This window comes from Pseudorasbora parva, chromosome 13 (assembly GCF_024679245.1).
Source record: "Pseudorasbora parva isolate DD20220531a chromosome 13, ASM2467924v1, whole genome shotgun sequence".
Lineage (NCBI taxonomy): Eukaryota > Metazoa > Chordata > Actinopteri > Cypriniformes > Gobionidae > Pseudorasbora > Pseudorasbora parva.
In genome coordinates this window covers 8,123,427-8,143,808 of record NC_090184.1, presented here as the reverse complement: position 1 = coordinate 8,143,808, position 20,382 = coordinate 8,123,427, and the positions used below count along the sequence as shown (strand labels likewise).

Sequence of the window (20,382 nt, the reverse complement as noted above, 5' to 3'; positions counted from 1 at the left end):
ATACATACACCATCATTATATTCAATGTATGAATAAGAGTAAACTGTGTTATTTAGTGCTGATATTAGATAGGTCAGCATCTGCTGTCTGGCTCTTGTGTAACGATCGCTGCGCCGCTTGTGTGTGTGTCTGTGAGAGTGAATCACAGTTCACCTTAGTAGTTTAACTTATGTGATCTAGTTTACTAGTTTGAGGCAGCTGGTCCGGTCCTATGGCTGTTGGAAGAATGAACAGATCAGAGAATTAAAAAAAACACTTAAAAGACGCAGTGTGTCGTCATGTTTTTGTCTACCGTATATGAGAAGGTTGCGATATGATTCTAGAGAAGTATACAAATGAGACCGCAAGATCTCTCCCATGTAGCCGTGTACGATCATAATAACATTTCTGTGCGACTGCCACTAGGGGGCAAACTCCGACAGTCGTGTCCGAATGTCGTGTGCAGTGGAAAGGCGGCTTAAGAGTAAAGTACTCTGCAGAATAAAATCGGAAAACGAGGATAACGCAGATATGACACAATTAACAGACGACTCCATTACACATCCTGGTTCATTGGTTAAAATTGCAATTTTCTCACAATTTACAAAAAGTAGGAAAGTTTTAGGATATTGTAAGAACTCAACTGAACAAAATGAATAACACTTGGTTTTTTTTACTGAAAAATTGTTACATAGTGCACCTTTAAAAATATATGACTGTGTACACTATGTGTATACAGCATACTGGAAATGTTGTTAAAAGTTATAATGCCATTTTTTTGTTGCAAGGAATATTGACAACCAATATAGTGGACACCAATGGAAATATGCTTATATGTTTAAATGTTTATTGAGCATCAAATCAGCCAATTGGAATGATTTCTTATGGATCATGTGACACTAATTCCTGCAATGGCAATGCAGAACTTTCAGCATCATTACTGCAGTCTTCAATTACATTTTAAAATATATTCAAATAGTTATTTCAAATAGTTATTTTCAAATAGTTAATATTCAAATAAGTTATTTTTATTTGTAATAATATTTTACGATATCACTGTTTCTTTAATCAAAAACATGCAGCATTGGCGAGCCTAAGAGACTTCTTTCAAAAACATAAAAAAAATCGTACCCCAAACTTTGATCAGTAGTATACAATGCAAAATGTATTATATGACCCCTTGAATGTTGATAGTTAAGTTTAAAACTTTACTCAGCTTGCAGGGAGAGCTCAGGTCGCAGCTACAGGCACTCATTTAAACGGAGCTATGGTGTGCAATGTAAGTCTTTTAACTTCTCAAATTAATTTCTATGAAAGTTAAGCTTGTAAAGGCATGAACTGAAACGCGCCAGACTGAACTCGCGTTGTGAATGTATGCCGCGAGTGTAGTCGCGATTACCTCAGCTCTCATCACTCGTGCAGTTAGTGCTCAGTGCTGTGATACTCGCGCGGTGACTCACTCATTATATTGAACAGACACGTTCAGTTTTTAATTGTAGTGTCTTCTCCAACTCAGTCACTGTAATCAAGTTGGTGGCGTTAGGGAATGGCACAGGGCAGCGAAGCATTCTGGGAATTGAGTTGGCATCGAGACGCAGCATCTTGTTCAACTTCTCAAGGAACTAGGGTTACTAATGTAACCTAGACGTTCCTCTTCAGAGTGGAACTTTGACTCTGCGTCATGGAGTTGGCGCTATGGCAAACATCTTGGTTACTTTTGTAACCTTTGTTCCCTGATGGAGGGAATGAGACGTAGCGTGCCGATGACTGACACTAGGGGTCTTACTTTGGAGTGGGTGAGTTGTGACATGCATTGTGAGAGTAAACCACCTTGGCAGTAGCGAACTTAAGAAACTTGTCTGTGTCAAGGCAAAATCAAGACAGTACGCATCCTAAGTACTTAGCACCAAAACATTGCTGGTTTGTTCACTCACCAGTGCAATGCTTCAGCCAGCGGAGCAGGGCTCACATCTCATTGGAGAAGGAGGTGGGCTCACCCTGACCATATACTCCTTGGTTGTAACCGCCACCTTCGTATCCACCTCCTGGCTGTTGGCTGTATTCGGGCTGGTACCCGCCCTGAGAGCCGGCATAAGATTCCTGTCCATAACCTTCTTGTCCATAGCCTAGAAAAATAAATTGGAAAGAGAATATAATAAAATAGGATGATGACCTTTGCAAGCCATAAAATGTCAAAAAAATAAATAATCAAATGACAGTTATATTAGGGTGAATCTTATAAAATATAAAGTCATAAAGTCATTAAAAAAAGATTAAAGAAAATAAGCCTATTTGCTGGATAATTCAAATGTAATTTTTGCACTGACATTATTATAATGAAAATTAAAGATATTATTTAAATCACATTCCTTTATCCTCATTACTGTAATACTGACTTCATTTTTTCTTTAGATTCGGATTCACATTAACTTAATTTTGGTAGTAATAATACATAAGCTAATGTATCATGCTTTAATGTTCAGTCTTTTAGTTGTGCCCACCCTGGCCGAAGGAGTCTGGTGCTGGCTGCTTCTCTCCAGAGGGCGCGTAAGTGCCAGCAAAGGCTCCAAGCCAACCGGTTTCCTTGAAGACGAACCACAGGTTCCCAGCCCATAGCACCATGTTACAGAACCCAAACGCCTGCAGGAATAAGAGAAACAAGCCAAATGGTTACTTGCACATACTTTATGCATTCATTTGTATACCAAAAAACATATACACCCTGTTTTACCTGATGAAAATACTGCCAGTTTCTTTAGACTAAACATACATACACGTTGCAACTAATCCTGGTTGTAGCAGCTGATGCCCCAGTGGTATTGGGGCTGCATAACTGGCCATAAAAATTTGACCATTCTAAAGTCTGAACATAAATGGGATCACAAATGGGATTTGGGAAATGTTTTCCTGTCATTAAAAATGAACATTCTGGAGAAAAAAGCATTTCCAGTTGGCATTTCAACATTTATTCACAGATATATCAACATAACAGATCAAGGTTGAATCACTGTCAATAATATTTTAGTATTGAATAAAACATTTTAAATAAGAATTAGGGCTGTCAATTGATTCAAATATTTAATCACATAAATATAGAGTCGCATTGCACAGACATACAAGCGAATAGCTCAAAAGTCGTACAGATAACACGCCAGTTGGCTTTAGAAAGTGGCGTGTATGTTTACGCGAAGTCATGTTGGAAATGGCTTGGTGAAAACAGCTGTTTTTGACCAGGTAAAATTAGCATTTTCTTACAATACTAATGAGAATTTTTAATTAAAGTATATTACAAAGTTTTAATTTAGATACTAAAGAATCATATTAACTTGTATAAAATGACATTATATGGCCCCTTTAAAATTAATATGTTTAAAGTTTTTAATACTCTCATCAACATGGGTATAGAAAAATATGCATGCTTTATGCAAATGTTCATTTATTATTAGTGAAACCATACTCAGAGCATGAAGACTAGACATGTATCAAAGGTCACAGATGTTTTTCAATAACTTGTTCATGTCTCTTAAGCATAAGCTTAAAAATTTAAATAAGCAGTACTTTCTCTCATTTTAGGAATATTAATAAAGGGAGTTTTTACACTGGCAGTTTAGTTCAGAACAGGGCACAGTTTGTATGAATTGGTAATGTGAAAGCTGTCATGCGGACCTGAGAGCACACCAGTACCACACCATACCTGAAGGTTGTAACGAGTAGGAATATAGTGTGGCCCCTTTAAGAGATGTGCATTCCCTATTGGAATGCCAGTATTTTGTGTGTGTGTGTGTGTGTGTGTGTGTGTCCAACTAACTGTGTCACGATTCACTTGAACAGTGTGAGAAACAAACTTGGGAGCGCTCTTGTTCAGAAAAGTAACCTGCATATTTGTTGTAGCTGATTGTAATGTATTTAGTTCAACAAAACACATGTACTGTAAGCGGTGATGGTGTTAATGATTTACGGATATGAGTGAGAGTGAGCTTCAGTGCATCGCGCTCGGACTGCAGAGAATGTGCTCAGTGTAAAAACACACTTTTCTTTCGGCCTGGAGTCTATAAAAGTTAAGCAGAAAATATGGTAGCTTGTAGGCAATAACTGCACTTTTGGTTTAGAATAGTAATATTAATGTTAACCCATTTCTTTCCCTATTAATGTTTGCTGCGGCATCCTTTATGTCTATGGCTTATCTCAATATCTCCAACTACGGGCCACGGGTCAAAAAGAAAATGCGCGCTGCGTTATTTGGGCGTTAATAAATTTAGTGCTGTAAAAATTAATTTGTGTTAATGCATTAATTTTGACAGCCCAAATAATGATTAGTTTGAGGCAGTTCCGAATCAATCCGTTTTTTTCAGAAACTTTGCATACATTTTACATTCAAAAACAGCTATATTACACACATGAAAGGTCATAACTGAAAAAGCATAATAGGGGCACTTTAAAGTCCTCATGAAACCAAAATCAAAAAGTTAATACACAGAAAAATAGACATACAGTTTTGTACTGTTTGATGTGTGATATGGACCTGTGTCTGCAATAAAGTTTATATGATCAAAATCTGAAAAGTTACTTCCGGTCTGGAAACGGCGTTCCTTCTCAGATGAAGTCGGTTTGACGGCTTGCGGTTTAAAATGCGTAACGACTCCCCTCTACCCTTCGTCTGCTATGAGCGCGAGATGGAGAGGAGGAGCTGTGAGGTCAAACTCTGGGACTTTAAATGTTGAAACTACAACTTGCATTATTTTAACCACATTTCAACATTAAATGTTGTTCATTTGGTGGCTGAGTTTGTGTGTAACAGTGTATAATGGAGCATAATGAATGATTATCACTGCATGACTACAGTATCTTACAGGAATCATGTTTGTTTCATCAGTGCTCATTAACATAATATCTAACCTGTCTCAAATGGCCACATGTCATTATGTATAAATACATTTAATATATGTGCATAATAACATTGTTTATAGTGATGTACCCACCACAGATGTGTTCAGGCCAGAAACCACAGGCTCATGGATTTCTTTGCAGCGGTTTTCCTCACGATCACATGCAGCGATGAGGTTGATGACCTCATCGGGGTCAGTTGACCTCTTAACATCCGAGAGACCTTTGGCCCACGCCGCTGAACTCACCAACCACATAAAGGTAAAAATAGCTGTCACCACAAAATCCTGTAGAACAACAAAACCAAATGATTTATATTTTTTCATTGGAATACTCCATAACATTAACAAAGATATATAAATACTGCAACAAATGTATTGCTCATTGTCAGCTAATGTTAGGAAATGCATTAAGTATCATTAACAAAAAGGAACTTATTGTAAAGTGTTACAATTTTTTCATTCCCACATTTAAGTCATTCAGTTTTTGCTGAGCTAAAGTAGAAGATGTTAATCAGCTGAAATTTAGATTTTTAATTTAATCGACTCACAGCCTGAGCACCTTTGTTTCCCTCGCGGTACTTCTCCAGGAGGAAGAGGTACACGGAAATGGCTGCCATTGTATAAAGGAAGGAAAAGACACCTATGGTGACAAAGAACTCAGCAGAGGAAGAGCTGTTTCCCACTAGAAAGAGACGTTCACGTTCAGGCCCTTTACACGTAGGAGCATCAAACCATACCTGGTGCAGTCTGTGGAGAAAGACACTCGGTAAATGTCTATATATATATAAAAAAAAAAAAAAAAAAAAAAAAATATATATATATATATATATATAATATATAATTTGCCTGATATACAGTATACTAAACATTTTATTCCTACAAACATGGTGAAAATGTAATATTCTGGCTGTTGACAGTATTTTCTGATTTATGGAGTGATTATGGAATTTCCAAAATCCCCTCTTAAAAAACCTAAACAACAAAATTAAACAAGAACTTGAAACCAGACATCATTCAAAATTCAGATCTCTGTTCTGCAAATAAATGCATTATGTTATACACCGATCAGGCATAACATTATGATAAATAACACTTGATTATCTCTTCATCAAAGCACCTGTTAGTGGGTGGGATATATTAGGCAGCAAGTGAACATTTTGTCCTCAAAGTTGATGTGTTAAAAGCAGGAAAATGGGCAAGCGCAAGGCATTTGAGCGAGTTTGACAAGGGCCAAATTTAAATGGCTAGATGACTGGGTCAGAGCATCTCCAAAACTGCAGCCCTTGTGGGGTGTTCCCAGTCTGCAGTGGTCAGTATCTATCAAAAGTGGTCCAAGGAATGAACAGTTGCGTCATGGGTGGCCAAGACTCATTGATGCACGTGGGGAGCGAAGGCTGGCCTGTGTGGTCCGATCAAATATTTGAGCTACTGTAGCTCAAATTGCTCAAGACGTTAATGCTGGTTCTGATAGAAAGGTGTCAGAATATACAGTGCATCTTAGTTTGTTGCGTACGGGGCTGCATAGCTGAGGACCAGTAAGGTGGCCCATGCTGACCCCTGTCCACTGCCAAAAGCACCAACAGGGAGCATCAGAACTGGACCACGGAGCAATGGAAGAAGGTGGCCTGGTCTCTTCTACATAACATGGATTGCCAAGTGCATGTGCATCGTTTACTTGGGGAACACATGGCACCAGGATGCACTATGGGAAGAAGGCAAGCTGGCGGAGGCAGTGTGATGCTTTGGGCAATGTTCTCCTGGAAACCTTGGGTCCTGCCATCCATGTTACTTTGATGCGTATCACCTACCTAAGCACTGGTTTGAGGAGCACAACAACGAATTTGAGGTATTGACTTGACCTCCAAATTCCTGGATCTCAATCAAATCAAGCATCTGGATGTGCTGAACAAACAAGTCAGATCCATTGAGGCTCCTCCTCATAACTTACAGGACTTAAAGGATCAGCTGCTAACATCTTGGTGCCAGACATCACAGCACACCTTCAGGGGTCTAGTGGAGTCCATCCCTTGACAGGTCAGGGCTGTTTTAACTTCAGCTACAGTACTGCTGTGTCATGTGAATAAGTGGCCATTCACATCGAAAGTATTTTCCACGCTGTTTTCCTATATGAACATGCAGTTTAAGAATGTATTTGCCCATTGCATTGCTTTTTGCTTTATTTGGCGTTTTAAACATTTAAAACATCTCTAGAGACACATTGTTCTGCTCAGGTGTATTGTAGCTTCATGTAGACATACTCAAGACGCCTGAGTATATCTAGCATTGATTTACAAGAGCTGAATGTAACTTTTTAGTGTTGTTTTTGCACACACACACACACACACACACAAAAAAAATATCAGATGAAATCATGCATATATATTAATTACAAGAGACCTTAACCTATGCTTGACCTACCATGTGTGAACTGGGTGAATCAACACATCAATTAAAGAGTGGAAGAATGTCAATATTTATTTAGGACTTTTGTCTGCAGTACTGCGATCTGGCAGTGGAACACTGACCTGAATGGGTATTCAAACTCAACCTCAATGTTTAGGTCACTCTCTGTGCGGTTCTTACACTCCACGCTCAGGCGAAACACTCCAGAATAACCGCCACAGGTGGAGAACGCAAAGATGGCAAAGAACTGAAAAATACAAAGAAAGAGTCAGTTGTTATAGTAAATAAGTGTGTAGAATGGCAATTAGCATGATACGGGTGTCCTAAAAATGGCCATTTACAAATGTACCATATGATAAATATAACATTTTCAAGGTGTTATTGCAGACAACATATAAATCACACATTTTTTGGATGAGCTCTTAACAGACTTTTTTTCTCAGAGTTCTTTAATAAGCAAGGAGAACACACAGTATTATAATCACAACTATACATTAACATAAATAATTATACAAAGAAACTGAGGAAACTATGGGTATATAAAGAAGGGAGATAATGAGTAGAACATGAAAAAGGTGGGAATTAATTAACAGCCAGGTAAACTAACTAGGGAAAGATGAGCCGAAATGGAGCCGATGGAAGTGAAGCTCTAGGTGCAGATGGATGGTGCAGATGGTGCAGGGCGACACTGATGATCCCCCATGCAGAGAATGAGCCACAGTAACGAGAATCTGAGTTGAGGCCAGAATGTCAGAGGACTGAGGTGAAGCCGGTGGGACAGGGGACTGAGTTGAAGCCAGGGTACCAGAGGACTGAGTTGAAGCCAGGGTGCCAGTGGACTGAGGTGAAGCCGGAGAAAAGACGGAGCCAGACAAAGCCAAATGGGTGAGCAGATGGAGTACAGTGGATGCCTCTGAAGTTCATTGTCCAGGCAGAGCTTCGGCTAACCAAGGTGAAGTTGGAGGGATGAGGAACCCTGGTGGAATCGTAAGGACAATGGTATCTGGTGGAGCTGAAGCAGGATGGAGCCAAGGTGCAGCCAACAGGTCGACGGGTCAAGGTGGAATGAATGGATCAGTGGCTAAAGGTGGAGCTATGGGATTCACTTGCCTGGGTGAAGCTGGAGACCTGAAGACCCGAGGCAAATCCACATAATAGAGTGGTGTCATAGGAGAAGGTGAGGTGCTAAACGGAATCAGTGGAAGGGGTGCTGAAGGACTGGCTGACTTTTGAAAGAAAAGGTGGAAGAAGGAGGCTGGGTGGGAACTCTAGAGGCACGGGAGACTCTGAACTAGGCAGAACCTGAGGGGATGCAGGAGACTCTGAACTGGGCAGAACCTGAGGGGATGCAGGAGACTCTGAACTGGGCAGAACCTGAGGGGATGCAGGAGACTCTGAACTGGGCAGAACCTAAGGGGATGCAGGAGACTCTGAACTGGCCAGAACCTGAGGGGATGCAGGAGACTCTGAACTAGGCAGAACCTGAGGGGATGCAGGAGACTCTGAACTGGGCAGAACCTGAGGGGATGCAGGAGACTCTGAACTGGGCAGAACCTGAGGGGATGCAGGAGACTCTGAACTGGGCAGAACCTGAGGGGATGCAGGAGACTCTGAACTGGGCAGAACATGAGGGGATGCAGGAGACTCTGCAGAACCTGAGGGGATGTAGGAGACTCTGAACTGGGCAGAACCTGAGGGGATGCAGGAGATTTTGAACTGGGCAGAACCTGAGGGGATGCAGGAGACTCTGCAGAACCTGAGGGGATGCAGGAGAATCTGAACTGGGCAGAAACTGAGGGGATGCAGGAGACTCTGCAGAACCTGAGGAGATGCAGGAGACTCTGAACTGGGCAGAACTTGAGGGGATACAGGAGACTCTGCAGAACCTGAGGGGATGCAGGAGACTCTGAACTGGGTAGAACATGAGGGGAAGCAGGAGACTCTGAACTGGGCAGAACCTGAGGGGATGCAGGAGACTCTGCAGAACCTGAGGGGATGCAGGAGACTCTGCAGAACCTGAGGGGATGCAGGAGACTCTGCAGAACCTGAGGGGATGTAGGAGACTCTGAACTGGGCAGAACCTGAGGGGATGCAGGAGACTCTGAACTGGGCAAAACCTGAGGGGATGCAGGAGACTCTGCAGAACCTGAGGGGATGCAGGAGACTCTGAACTGGGCAGAACTTGAGGGGATACAGGAGACTGCAGAACCTGAGGGGATGCAGGAGACTCTGCAGAACCTGAAGGGATGCAGGAGACTCTGCAGAACCTGAGGGGATGCAGGAGACTCTGTACTGGGCAGAACTTGAGGGGTACAGGAGACTCTGCAGAACATGAGGGGATGCAGGAGACTCTGAACTGGGCAGAACCTGAGGGGATACAGGAGACTCTGAACTAGGCAGAACCTGAGGGGATGCAGGAGACCTAGAGCTGGACAGGACCAGCGGGGACAGGAGATTAAGGTAAATATCTTCTTCTAAGTCACCATATAAAGAGTTTTCAGAAGCCAGCTGCAGCTCACCCTCAGTGGTTGGAGTGTGGGAGGGATCTTCCTCCATTTCATTGAATTCCACGAGCACTCCCACTTCATCACACAGTGTTGGTGGCTCATGCACCTGATCAGACTCACATTGGGGCTTGGGTTCTGGGGCGATGGTTGGCTCAGTCCTTCTCCACAAGTGCTGACTACTGCATCGTGGCATACTCAAGTTCTCCATCTGCAGTGGGATCAGGCAACCTCTCCATGCGATAGAGAATGGGACTGATGTCCTCTGCGAGGCCAATTGTGAACGCAGATATGTTGTTCACCAGCACCCACTCCACAAATATGGCCAAATCTTCCCTTGGACCATTCCTTGGAAGGTGTGCCTTGAGCCACTCGCTAAGGCTGGTGTAGAAAAAGACACAGAGTGAGAAGTCCAGATAGAAAGTCAGGTATGCCAGATCGATAAAGCCCGGGGTATGTTCCTCCAGTGGACGGTCCCCCTGCACCAAGCAGAGTGACTAGACAGTGGGCAGGTTCATTTCACACAAAAAAGGGAAAGAAAAGAAAACGCTGCAAAAAAAAAATTTTGCTTCAGCCCGATATTCTGTCATGTGTAGATGAACACGCACTAATCAAAAGATAGCGAGTCATTTAAAAAGCAAGAGAAATGCAGGGGTATCTACATCACAGCTACACACAAATATAAATAATCCTTTCATTTCCTCAGTTTCTTTGTTCATACATACAGATAATGAGCAGAACAGAAACAGGTGTGTGTGTGTGTATGTGTGTGTGTGTGTCAGGAAAACTATAGGGACATAAGGAAAATGGGAACAGAGCAAACAGGGTGTAAATGAAACTAAAACAGGGCATACCGCACATAATCATTACAATATACACTCCCAGTCAAACATTTGAAATCATTTTTTTTTAATTATGTTAATGAAAAAGTTTTTTATCGCTGTGTTAATTTGTTCAAAAACACAGTAAAAACTGTAATATTACATTTTAAACATTTCAAATTTAAATTCTATTTAAATATGCATTATGTATATATTAATTTCAAGACACATGGGATATATCAAATGTTCTATTTCATTTATTAGAATTTATTTTCCATTTTTATTTTAGGCAGGATTCAGGGCTCTTGTTTATAACCCAATTTTTAAATAATGTTTCACCATCAAATAAAAATAGACATTTTAATAAATTAAAAAATATGGTTTCAGACTTGTAAAAATTAAAAAAATGTCAAGAAAAAGAAAGGAATTTCATATAAAATAAAGAGAATGGTTAATGTTTCTATGCTGACCATCTGTTGTATCACACCCTTTACAATATAAAATATCTGCTAACCCAATCAGATTGCACTGCTGACACAAGCATACACAAGTGGAAAGAAATGCAGCTACTGTATCCAGAAGACTGCACCTGTTATCACGGATACTTAGCAAATGAGATGAGGTGACAAACATGAGGCGCAATAATTAACACAATAACACCTAGCAAATGCACTGGCACAAAAACACACACACACAGAGAGAGAGAGAGAGAGAGAGAGAGAGAGAGAGAGAGAGAGAGAGAGAGAGAGAGAGAGAGAGAGAGAGAGAGAGAGAGAGAGAGAGAGAGAGAGAGAGAGAGAGAGAGAGAGAGAGAGAGAGAGAGAGAGAGAGAGAGAGAGAGAGAGAGAGAGAGAGAGAGAGAGAGAGAGAGATTAGTTGGTCAGAGTATTTTTACCACACCCTCCCTTCGCTGCAGGAAGATCCGATTGAATAGAAAATCCGGCTATTAATCTTACTGAGGTGCTTCACCATCTGTCACTACACTGTGCTGATCTACTACACGTCACTCTACACACACACACACTTACACACAAACAAGACAGACAAATAAGCTCGGTTGCAAAACAAACTGAGCTGCCTCGCTGCCTACGTTGATAGCTGCCTCCTAACCACCACTGAATAAGGGATGTTACAAAGCCAGAATCCCTGCATGCCACAAATAGCCCTCTGTGCACAATTTATTTCAGCTGAGTTTGGTATTAGCATGTTGCTAAGCTAATGGCATGATACTCTGATAAGCATTAAAGAACACACCATTGGTCCCCATTGACCTTCACTGTATGGATGAAAAAACAAAAACAAAACACTGAGACAGTGTAAACGGCTTCTATGTTCCGTTTGCAGTTTGGAACGACATGGGAGAGTAAATAATGATAGAATTCTTAGGTGAAGTATCCATTAGTTAAATACACTACATTTATCAGCAACATGGATAAAGATCGGATGATCCTTTTTTTCTTTTCTTTTTTTGTGGCAAATCGAACCCACATTGATATGGCAATGTTTTTTTTATATTCAACATTTTACTTTCAACATTGGAGAATTAGTATTAGATTTATTAGATTGTATTAGATTCATTAGATCTATTAGTATTTTGTTTTGCTTTTTTTTTACCTGAACCAATTCTCCTAAAAAAAAAATTAACATTGAAACAACAAACTGACATTATTTCATCCACATTTCAAAGCTGATGGTTGGTTACTTGCTGGCTGGTAAGTAAATAATTTTTAACTACATTTAACTAATTTTTTTTTTGTTTTTGTAGAGAATAAATCATGTTTCTGTGCATTTTCGATAAGCATAAATGTTCCAAAATGTTCTGCAGCTCACTTAAATAGTCATACATGTGCATAAACATACTCAAATGCACAACTTATGCAACTTATGAATCTCAGTACAAAATAGTTACTGATGTATTATGGGACAAGTACCCGATAAAATAAACACAACACTTCATTATTCTGGGCTGTCTGAGTGTCTCAGGGAATTAAATGGGTTATTACTTGCACTGAGTGATTTTGTGCGAAGGCAACAGGACAGATAATAAGAACGATGGAGACAAAAATACAACAGAAAGTAAATCACACAAGAACGATTATTTTGTATTTGCTTTAATAAAGTTCAGGGCTTGACACTCTTCGCTTGACAGATGTTGAAAATAATTGGTGAATTAAAACATAGATCCAGTACGATCTTATTTGATCCTACTGGATGTTGTGTAATCTTTAACAGAAAGCTGTTAACTGAAATCCCAGCTTTCAGACTTTTAAAATCACCACAGATTTTCTTTCAATTCATTTTGAAACAGCTGCATTTTATCCTGCTGTGAATTACGTGTTCCCATCTAGGCTTTCGCTTTGTGATGCTGTAACTACTGTAAGAAAATCGCCATTAAGTATGGGTAGGATTTTCAACTATAAAGGAATAAATTAATAAAGAATGGTGAAAGGCACTAATAAGGAATGATGTAACTACACTTTAATTGTTTCTTTTGTTTCAAACCTGGATTCTGTTTCGGCAATAGGACAAGATGGGCAATCAAAAATACACTAATGACAATAGATATATTTGTGATAATGGGATAAAAAAATAACATGCTGCATTTATCGGCTCTAGTTTACAGAGTTCATAGTTTATTTTAGGACTGTGTGATATTTAAGAAAAGTGCGATAAGCAATATTTTGTTAAATAATGCGATATTCAATATGCGATACAATATTCCAATTAGTGTGTAAAATCCATTTCAATTATATTAAAAAAATTATTTAAAAACTGAGAATGAAACCATTTGTGTTTCACATTCTTTCTGGGAAACGAAAGCATCGCTACAACTTCTGAAACTGACCAGCTGTGTTTTAGCAAACATTTACAAGATTTCGTTTACAATTACAATTATTTTAGTAAATTTGCAATATTTCGATAATTTCGATATATTGCACAGCCCTAGTTTATTAACACTACAAAAAAAAAGAAATAAGTTAAATGCAGAAAGTCAGAAATAAGTTAAATGCATTAATATAATTTAAAAGTTATGAAATCATAACATCCATTTGGTAAGACTGAAAAAAAAAGCAAATGTCGAAATGTCTAATTGAGCAACGAGGACTCTCTGAGAAAATGAACTACACTTAAAAAAGTATTAAGTATTAAGTTAAGTAAGTAAAAAAAAGTATTCTCAACACTTCCTAAAATTAAGGTTGAACCACTGGAGTCACATGGAATATTTTAACGATGTCTTTACTGCCTTTCTGGGCCTTGAAAGTGGTGATTAAATTACTGTCTATGGAGGGTCAGAGACAGGGATGGAAATTAACTTTTTTGTCCACCGGCCACTGTGGCTGGTGGATTTCAAAATCTACCAGCCACTCAATGTTTTTACCAGCCACTTTCTTGTTTTTAACCGACAATGTGTAACTGCACGTGAAAATTACTACTACAAGCTCTACAATACTTAAGCAGTTTATTTAATCTCAAATCTCAATGAAATACTGACATTTTTTCACTCTTATACACACACAAACCATGAACTGACATACATTTCATTAAATGAGTAGGGCTCTATGTTCTCTCTTTTTTCTTTTTTCTTTACCTGGATGTGGCATTTGGATGATTCTTTTATGGCTTCCAGTTTTAGGTTTTTAGTACCAACAATGAAACTACTAGTTTTGGCATCTCCTGAAGCGTGTTGACGACATACCGAGCAGAACATTGTCAGTAGGGATGCACCGAAATAAAAATTATTGGCTGAAACCGAAGCACTAAAAGAAATTATGCCAATTATCCATTGCATTTATGACTAATGCTATGACTGAGTAACTTTACTAAAAATCAAGGCATTGCAAGTACATTAATTAATATTAAAGTTTCAAATAATAAATCAATTACAAATTATGCAAATATTTATTTAGCACATTGCAACATCAAACAGTATAAAATAAAATTCAAAGTAAAATGTTTAACTTGATCTCACTCATGTGTACATTAAATAATAATGTACAGGTCTACAAGCCTACAGAAATGTAATAAAGTAATCAAATGTAAAATAACTGCATATTTAACTGTTTAAATGAAAGATTATTCCTTATTAAACTTACAAAAGCTATTCAATCAAGAGCAGTGAGTGATGTCCTTATCGTTTGTTTGACATTAAACATAGCAGTAAAAGCTACTGCCCCTTTAAGACCTAATAGAGGGATATGCGTCATCTTTCTCGACTGTATAAAGTTCACTTAAGGCATATTCAGACTATGTCTGCTAGAATTCTCATCAAGATGAACATGTTGGCATACTTTTTGTGTGAGTTTGTCCGTTTAAGCACAAGACTTGAAAGAGAACTCAATATTTGCGCGCTGTGAGACGGGTGCGCGCTTCCGGATGACAGTAGCTGCGTTTCCATTACAGATTTGCGAAAAACTTTTGCGATATTTCTTAAATGTCGATAAAAAACTGTTGCGAAATGACAGCGTTTCCATAGCTGCAGTTATGCGACTAAAACATATTACTTTCCTCTCGCGATAGGTCATTCCAAAATGATGGCACTTGGTAGGTTTGTATATCCCATCCATCACACTAGCCATTATTATTATTGGAAGGAGACATACGTGTTATCCAAGCATTAATGGCAAGGAAAGCCCCTTAGGTTACTTAAGCGGCACGGATATGAGGTGTGTGTGTGTGTGTGTGTGTGTGTGTGTGTGTGTGTGTGTGTGTGTGTCAGATCTGCTTCAAGGTCTTCATGATAATGTGGCATTTCTGTGTTTAGCATCCAGTATTACTGTAATCCTATTGTCTTTTATGAGTTTAATAAAAAGCTCCGTCTCGTCTTCTCTCCAAACCGAACCATCATCTGTAAATAATGATCGACTTTTACGCGCGCCAGGTTGACGCGAGTAGAGCGAAATGTTTGAATTTGCATGGTAACTCAAATGTTTGTTGGGTTTTTTTGTTTTTGTTTTTACCACTTTCGTTATTTTGGCTAGATATTTCATTTGATGGGCATGTGAATTGAATTTAGAAATGCTTTGGAAAAGAAAAAAATGGCATTTAATAAACAAAATAATTTTTTTAAAATGAAGACCGCGTTTGGAGTGAGTGCATGCAAAATAATTAATTCCCTGAGTCCACAAATAAAAATAGACAGTTTATAGTTTATAATTATGTCTTGAACTTATCTGTATAGCTAAAAATGACAAGAGTATTGTGAATTGTTTCATCTCTCTTAAAGGAAGAAGGAAAAAATGAGAACGTCGGCGCTTTTATCGGCCGTGGGTTAAAAAAAACATAGCCTAACTACGAAACTAAATAGGCTACGTTTAGGACTAAACATTAGCCTGTTATATTATTAATTTAATTAATATGTTCATTATGAAAAGTGAGCAGCATGAGTAAGAATCGCAATATGTTTGTGACCTGGGGAGTCACATGATTTTGATCACTTCGAGTTTTATTTTCTAGAAAGTCTTTCTTAATTTTTTTTTTTCGTTTTGTATAAATTGTATTTTTATTTTTATCGATGTTTCATCAATTAATTGCCTGTTTATTAAATAAGAAGCAAACTAAGATCGTCTGGAATGGATTGACGTGCGTAACTGGCCTGTTTCCTCGGCCTTTGAGTAAGGCTGAAACTATAGGCTATCTCTTTCTGTTTTAATACATTTCTTGAATATATGTCTTAATTACAGTATATATAGCCTGTAGTCCTTATTAGGAGAAAATATATGTCCTTTTAACTACATTATCTTTACGGTGTGGAATTGAGTGGAAAATATAATATATTGGCCCTATGTTGCAGCAATGTGTCACCGCAACAGGTGACCTGTAAATGCGAAAAAACTCTTTCCATTGCAGTTTTGCGAAAATGTCCTTTTTCGAATTGCCTGAAAAACCACCTCATGAGAGCGTAAAAACTTTTTTGCGATATATGGGAGTTTTTGCGAAATTCCATTAGGAATTTCATTAGGAAGACAATTCCATTAGGCGAGTTTTCAATTCGCAATTTCAATATGCGCAATTTGAAGGGTAATGGAAACGCACCTAGTGACGGATCTTCTCTCAGTGCGCGCGAGTTATTATGGTTATTATTCGCGTCTTCTGGCACTACATCCGGGTAATGACGGCGAAAACGACTGGTCATATTCGGACATACGGCCGCACTCGCATTCACTGAACACAGTTTATAAAGAGGGGAAACAGTATGCTATTTTTATTTACCCGCCACGGTGGCCGGTAGGTGAAGCGAGTTTACCCGCCACAACGCAAAATCACCCGCATTTGGCTGGTGGCAGGTGCTAATTTCCATCCCTGGCCAGAGACCCTCTCAGATTTCATCAGAAATATCTTTATTTGTCACACGCCAGTGTACCTTTTGTGCCGGTCCCAAGCCCGGATAAATAGAGAGGGTTGTGTCAGGAAGGGCCTCCGACAAATTTTTTTTGCCAAATCCATTATGCGAATCACGAATATGACTTCCAAACCGGATCGGTTGGGTCCCGGGTTAACAACGACCGCCATCAGTGCTGTTGACCTACAGGACACTGGTGGAAATTGGGCTACTGTTAGTCAAACAAGGAGAGGAGGAAAGCGTGTCCGTAGGCAGAAAGAGAAGAGGAAAGGCAAGAGTTTAGGACTGAAAGTAGGGACTTTGAATGTTGGTACAATGACAAGTAAAGGCCGAGAGCTAGTAGATATGATGCAGAGGAGGAAAGTTGACATTCTGTGTGTCCAGGAGACCAGGTGGAAAGGGAGCAAGGCTAGAAGCATTGGAGCAGGGTTTAAACTGTTTTATGATGGTGTGGACAGGAAGAAAAATGGAGTTGGAGTGATCCTGAAGGAGAAGTTTGTGAAGAATGTTCTGGAGCATTGGAGCAGGGTTTAAACTGTTTTATAATGGTGTGGACAGGAAGAACAATGGAGTTGGAGTGATCCTGAAGGAGAAGTTTGTGAAGAATGTTCTGGAGAGAGTGTCAGATAGGTTGTTGAGTCTGAAGCTGGATATTGAAGGTGTGATGTTGAATGTTGTTAGTGCCTATTCTCCACAAGTAGGTTGTAAGCAAGATGAGAGAGACAGATTCTGGAGCGAGTTGGAGGAAGTGATGCAGACTGTTCCCAGAGGTGAGAGAGTAGTGATAGGGCCAGATTTGAATGGACATGTTGGGGAAGGGAATAGTGGGAATGAGGAAGTGATGGGCAGGTTTGGTCTTCAGGAAAGGAACCCAGAAGGACAGAGGTTGGTAGACTTTGCTAAAAGTATGGAGATGGCTGTGGTGGACACGTACTTTCAGAAGAGGCAGGAACACAGGGTGACATATAAGAGTGGTGGCAGGAGCACACAAGTGGACTATATCTTATGTAGACGCTGTAATTTAATGGAAATTAGCGATTGTAAAGTAGTGGTAGGTGAGTGTGTAGCTAGACAGCATAGGATGGCGGTGTGTAAGATGACTCTGGTGGTGAGGAAGATGAAGAGAGTAAAAGCAGAGCAGAAGACAAAGTGGTGGAAGTTGGAAAAGGAAGAGTCCTGTGTGGTTTTCAGGGAGGAGTTGAGGCAAGCTTTAGGTGGTCAGGAGGGGCTTCCAGATGACTGGACTACTACAGCCAAAGTGATCAGGGAGACGGGTAGGAAGGTGCTAGATGTGTCATCTGGAAGGAGGAAAGAAGACAAGGAGACTTGGTGGTGGAATGAGGAAGTCCAGGAGAGTATCCAGAGGAAGAAGTTAGCTAGGAAGAAGTGGGACAGTGAAAGGACGGAGGAAAGTATACAGGAATATAGGGCGATGCAGCGTGAGGTCAAGATAGAGGTGGCAAAGGCCAAACAGAGAGCGTATGAGGACATGTATGCAAGGTTAGATAGTAAGGAAGGTTTGAGGGATGTGTATCGGCTGGTGAGGCAGAGGGATAGAGATGGAAAGGATGTGCAGCAGGTTAGAGTGATTAAAGATAGAGATGGAAATGTTTTGACAGGTGACAGGAGGGTGAGGGAAAGATGGAAGGAGTACTTTGAAGAACTGATGAATGAGGAAAATGACAGGGAGAGAAGAGTTGTAGAGGCAGATATTGTTGACCAGGTAGTAGAAAGTATTAGCAAGGGTGAAGTTAGGAGATCTTTGAAGAGGATGAAGAGAGGAAAGGCAGTTGGCCCTGATGACATACCAGTGGAGGTATGGAAGTGTCTAGGAGAAAGGGCAGTAAAGTTTTTAACTAGCTTGTTCAACAAGGTCTTAGAGAGTGAGAGGATGCATGAGGAATGGAGGAGAAGTGTTTTGGTGCCGATTTTTAAGAACAAGGGAGAGGTACAGAGTTGTGGAAACTATAGAGGTATTAAAATGATGAGCCATACAATGAAGTTGTGGGAAAGAGTAGTGGAAGCAAGGCTAAGGGAAGAAGTGCAAGTACAGAGAAGGTCAGAAAGAGCTGCATTGTGTCTTTGTAGATTTAGATATGACAGAGTGCCAAGAGAGGAGCTGTGGTATTGTATGAGGAGGTCTGGAGCGGCAGAGAAGTATGTTAGAGTGGTGCAGGATATGTATGAGAGCAGTAGGACAGTGGTAAGGTGTGCCGTATGTGAGACAGAGGACTTCACAGTGAAGGTGGGACTGCATCAAGGATCGGCTCTGAGCCCCTTCTTCTTTGCGGTGGTGATGGACAGGCTGACAGATGAGGTCAGACAGGAATCTCCATGGACTATGATGTTTGCGGATGACATTGTGATCTGTAGTGAGAGCAGGGAGCAGGTGGAGGAAAGTCTAGAGAGGTGGAGGTTTGCTCTGGAGAGGAGAGGAATGAAGGTTAGTCGCAGCAAGACAGAATACATGTGTGTGAATGAGAGGGAACCAAGTGGAACAGTGAGGTTACAGGGAGCAGAGGTAAAGAAGGTGCAGGATTTTAAGTACTTAGGGTCAACAGTCCAGAGCAATGGGGAGTTTGGAAAAGAGGTGAAGAAGCGTGTGCAGGCAGGTTGGAATGGGTGGAGAAAAGTGTCAGGTCTGTTGTGTGATAAAAGTGTACAAGCAAGAACGAAAAGGAGAGGTGTACAGAACAGTAGTGAGACCAGCAATGTTGTATGGTTTGGAGACAGGAAAAGACAGGAGGAAGAGCTAGAGGTAGCAGAGCTGAAGATGTTGAGGTTCTCTTTGGGAGTGACGAGGATGGATAGGATCAGGAATTAGTACATCAGAGGGACAGCACATGGAGACAAAGTTAGAGAGGCCAGGTTGAGATGATTTGGACATGTTCAGAGGAGGGAGAGTGAATACATCGGTAAAAGGATGCTGAGGTTAGAGCTGCCAGACAGGAGGTCAAGAGGAAGACCAAAGAGGAGGTTTATGGATGTAGTGAAGGAGGACATGAAGGTAGTCGGTCTGAGAGAGGAGGATACAGAGGATAGAAATAGATGGAGGCAGATGATTCGCTGTGGGTTACCCCTGAAGGGAACAGCCGAGAGAAGAAGAAGAAGTGTTCAGAAGATGAACGAAGGTCGTACGGGTTTGGAATGACATGAAGGTGAGGAATTCATGACTGAATTAAAATTTTTGGGTGAACTATTCCTTTAAGCGTGTTTATTTCTTGAGCTTCTTCCCTGTGATTCTCCTTCTTGTTCCTAGTGGAATTTACTATTGAAGACTCCTTTTGTTATCCTTTGTGATTGTGTGCTGACTACAGCCTACACAGTGCCTGACAAATGGGAGTTAAATTGTTTAATGGCAAGTGAATGTATTTATGCAATAAAGCATCATAACATCCATTACATTTCTGCATTTTTTTTTCTTGGAGAAAACCAAGACCATTATGTTA

General features: G+C 40.2%; 2 protein-coding genes across 3 annotated transcripts in view; both read right to left on the bottom strand.

Annotated features, from left to right (window-relative positions):
- Positions 1–20,382, bottom strand: part of sypb (synaptophysin b) — a 32,261-nt gene that overhangs the window by 3,170 nt on the left and 8,709 nt on the right. Inside the window, exons 3-8 of one of the 2 annotated variants that reach the window (XM_067412479.1) lie at positions 11,108–11,182; positions 7,391–7,515; positions 5,414–5,612; positions 4,959–5,150; positions 2,481–2,619; positions 1,914–2,105 (exon numbers count right to left, since the gene is read on the bottom strand). In XM_067412479.1, the coding sequence (XP_067268580.1) occupies positions 1,945–2,105; positions 2,481–2,619; positions 4,959–5,150; positions 5,414–5,612; positions 7,391–7,515; positions 11,108–11,182 (891 nt within the window). In that variant the 3' untranslated portion in view covers positions 1,914–1,944. The remainder of the gene's footprint in view (positions 1–1,913; positions 2,106–2,480; positions 2,620–4,958; positions 5,151–5,413; positions 5,613–7,390; positions 7,516–11,107; positions 11,183–20,382) is intronic. The other variant, XM_067412480.1, reaches the window with a different exon arrangement.
- LOC137038354 (DNA-directed RNA polymerase II subunit RPB1-like) lies at positions 7,871–10,158 on the bottom strand. Its single transcript, XM_067412841.1, has 6 exons — positions 9,788–10,158; positions 8,924–9,696; positions 8,715–8,858; positions 8,496–8,642; positions 8,379–8,396; positions 7,871–8,107 (listed from the first exon to the last, which is right to left on the bottom strand). The coding sequence occupies exons 1-6, from the start codon at positions 9,981–9,983 to the stop codon at positions 7,871–7,873; spliced, it is 1,515 nt and encodes a 504-aa protein (XP_067268942.1). The 5' UTR covers positions 9,984–10,158.

Bases quoted from the DNA above. Each gene is read 5' to 3' on its own strand.
- LOC137038354 (XM_067412841.1), bottom strand. From the start codon at position 9,983: ATGGAGAACTTGAGTATGCCACGATGCAGTAGTCAGCACTTGTGGAGA. The intron at 9,697-9,787 runs GTGAGCTGCAGC...GGTCCTGTCCAG, and splicing joins CCACACTCCAACCACTGAGG to CTCTAGGTCTCCTGCATCCC. The intron at 8,859-8,923 runs GTTCTGCAGAGT...GCATCCCCTCAG, and splicing joins AGTCTCCTACATCCCCTCAG to GTTCTGCCCAGTTCAGAGTC.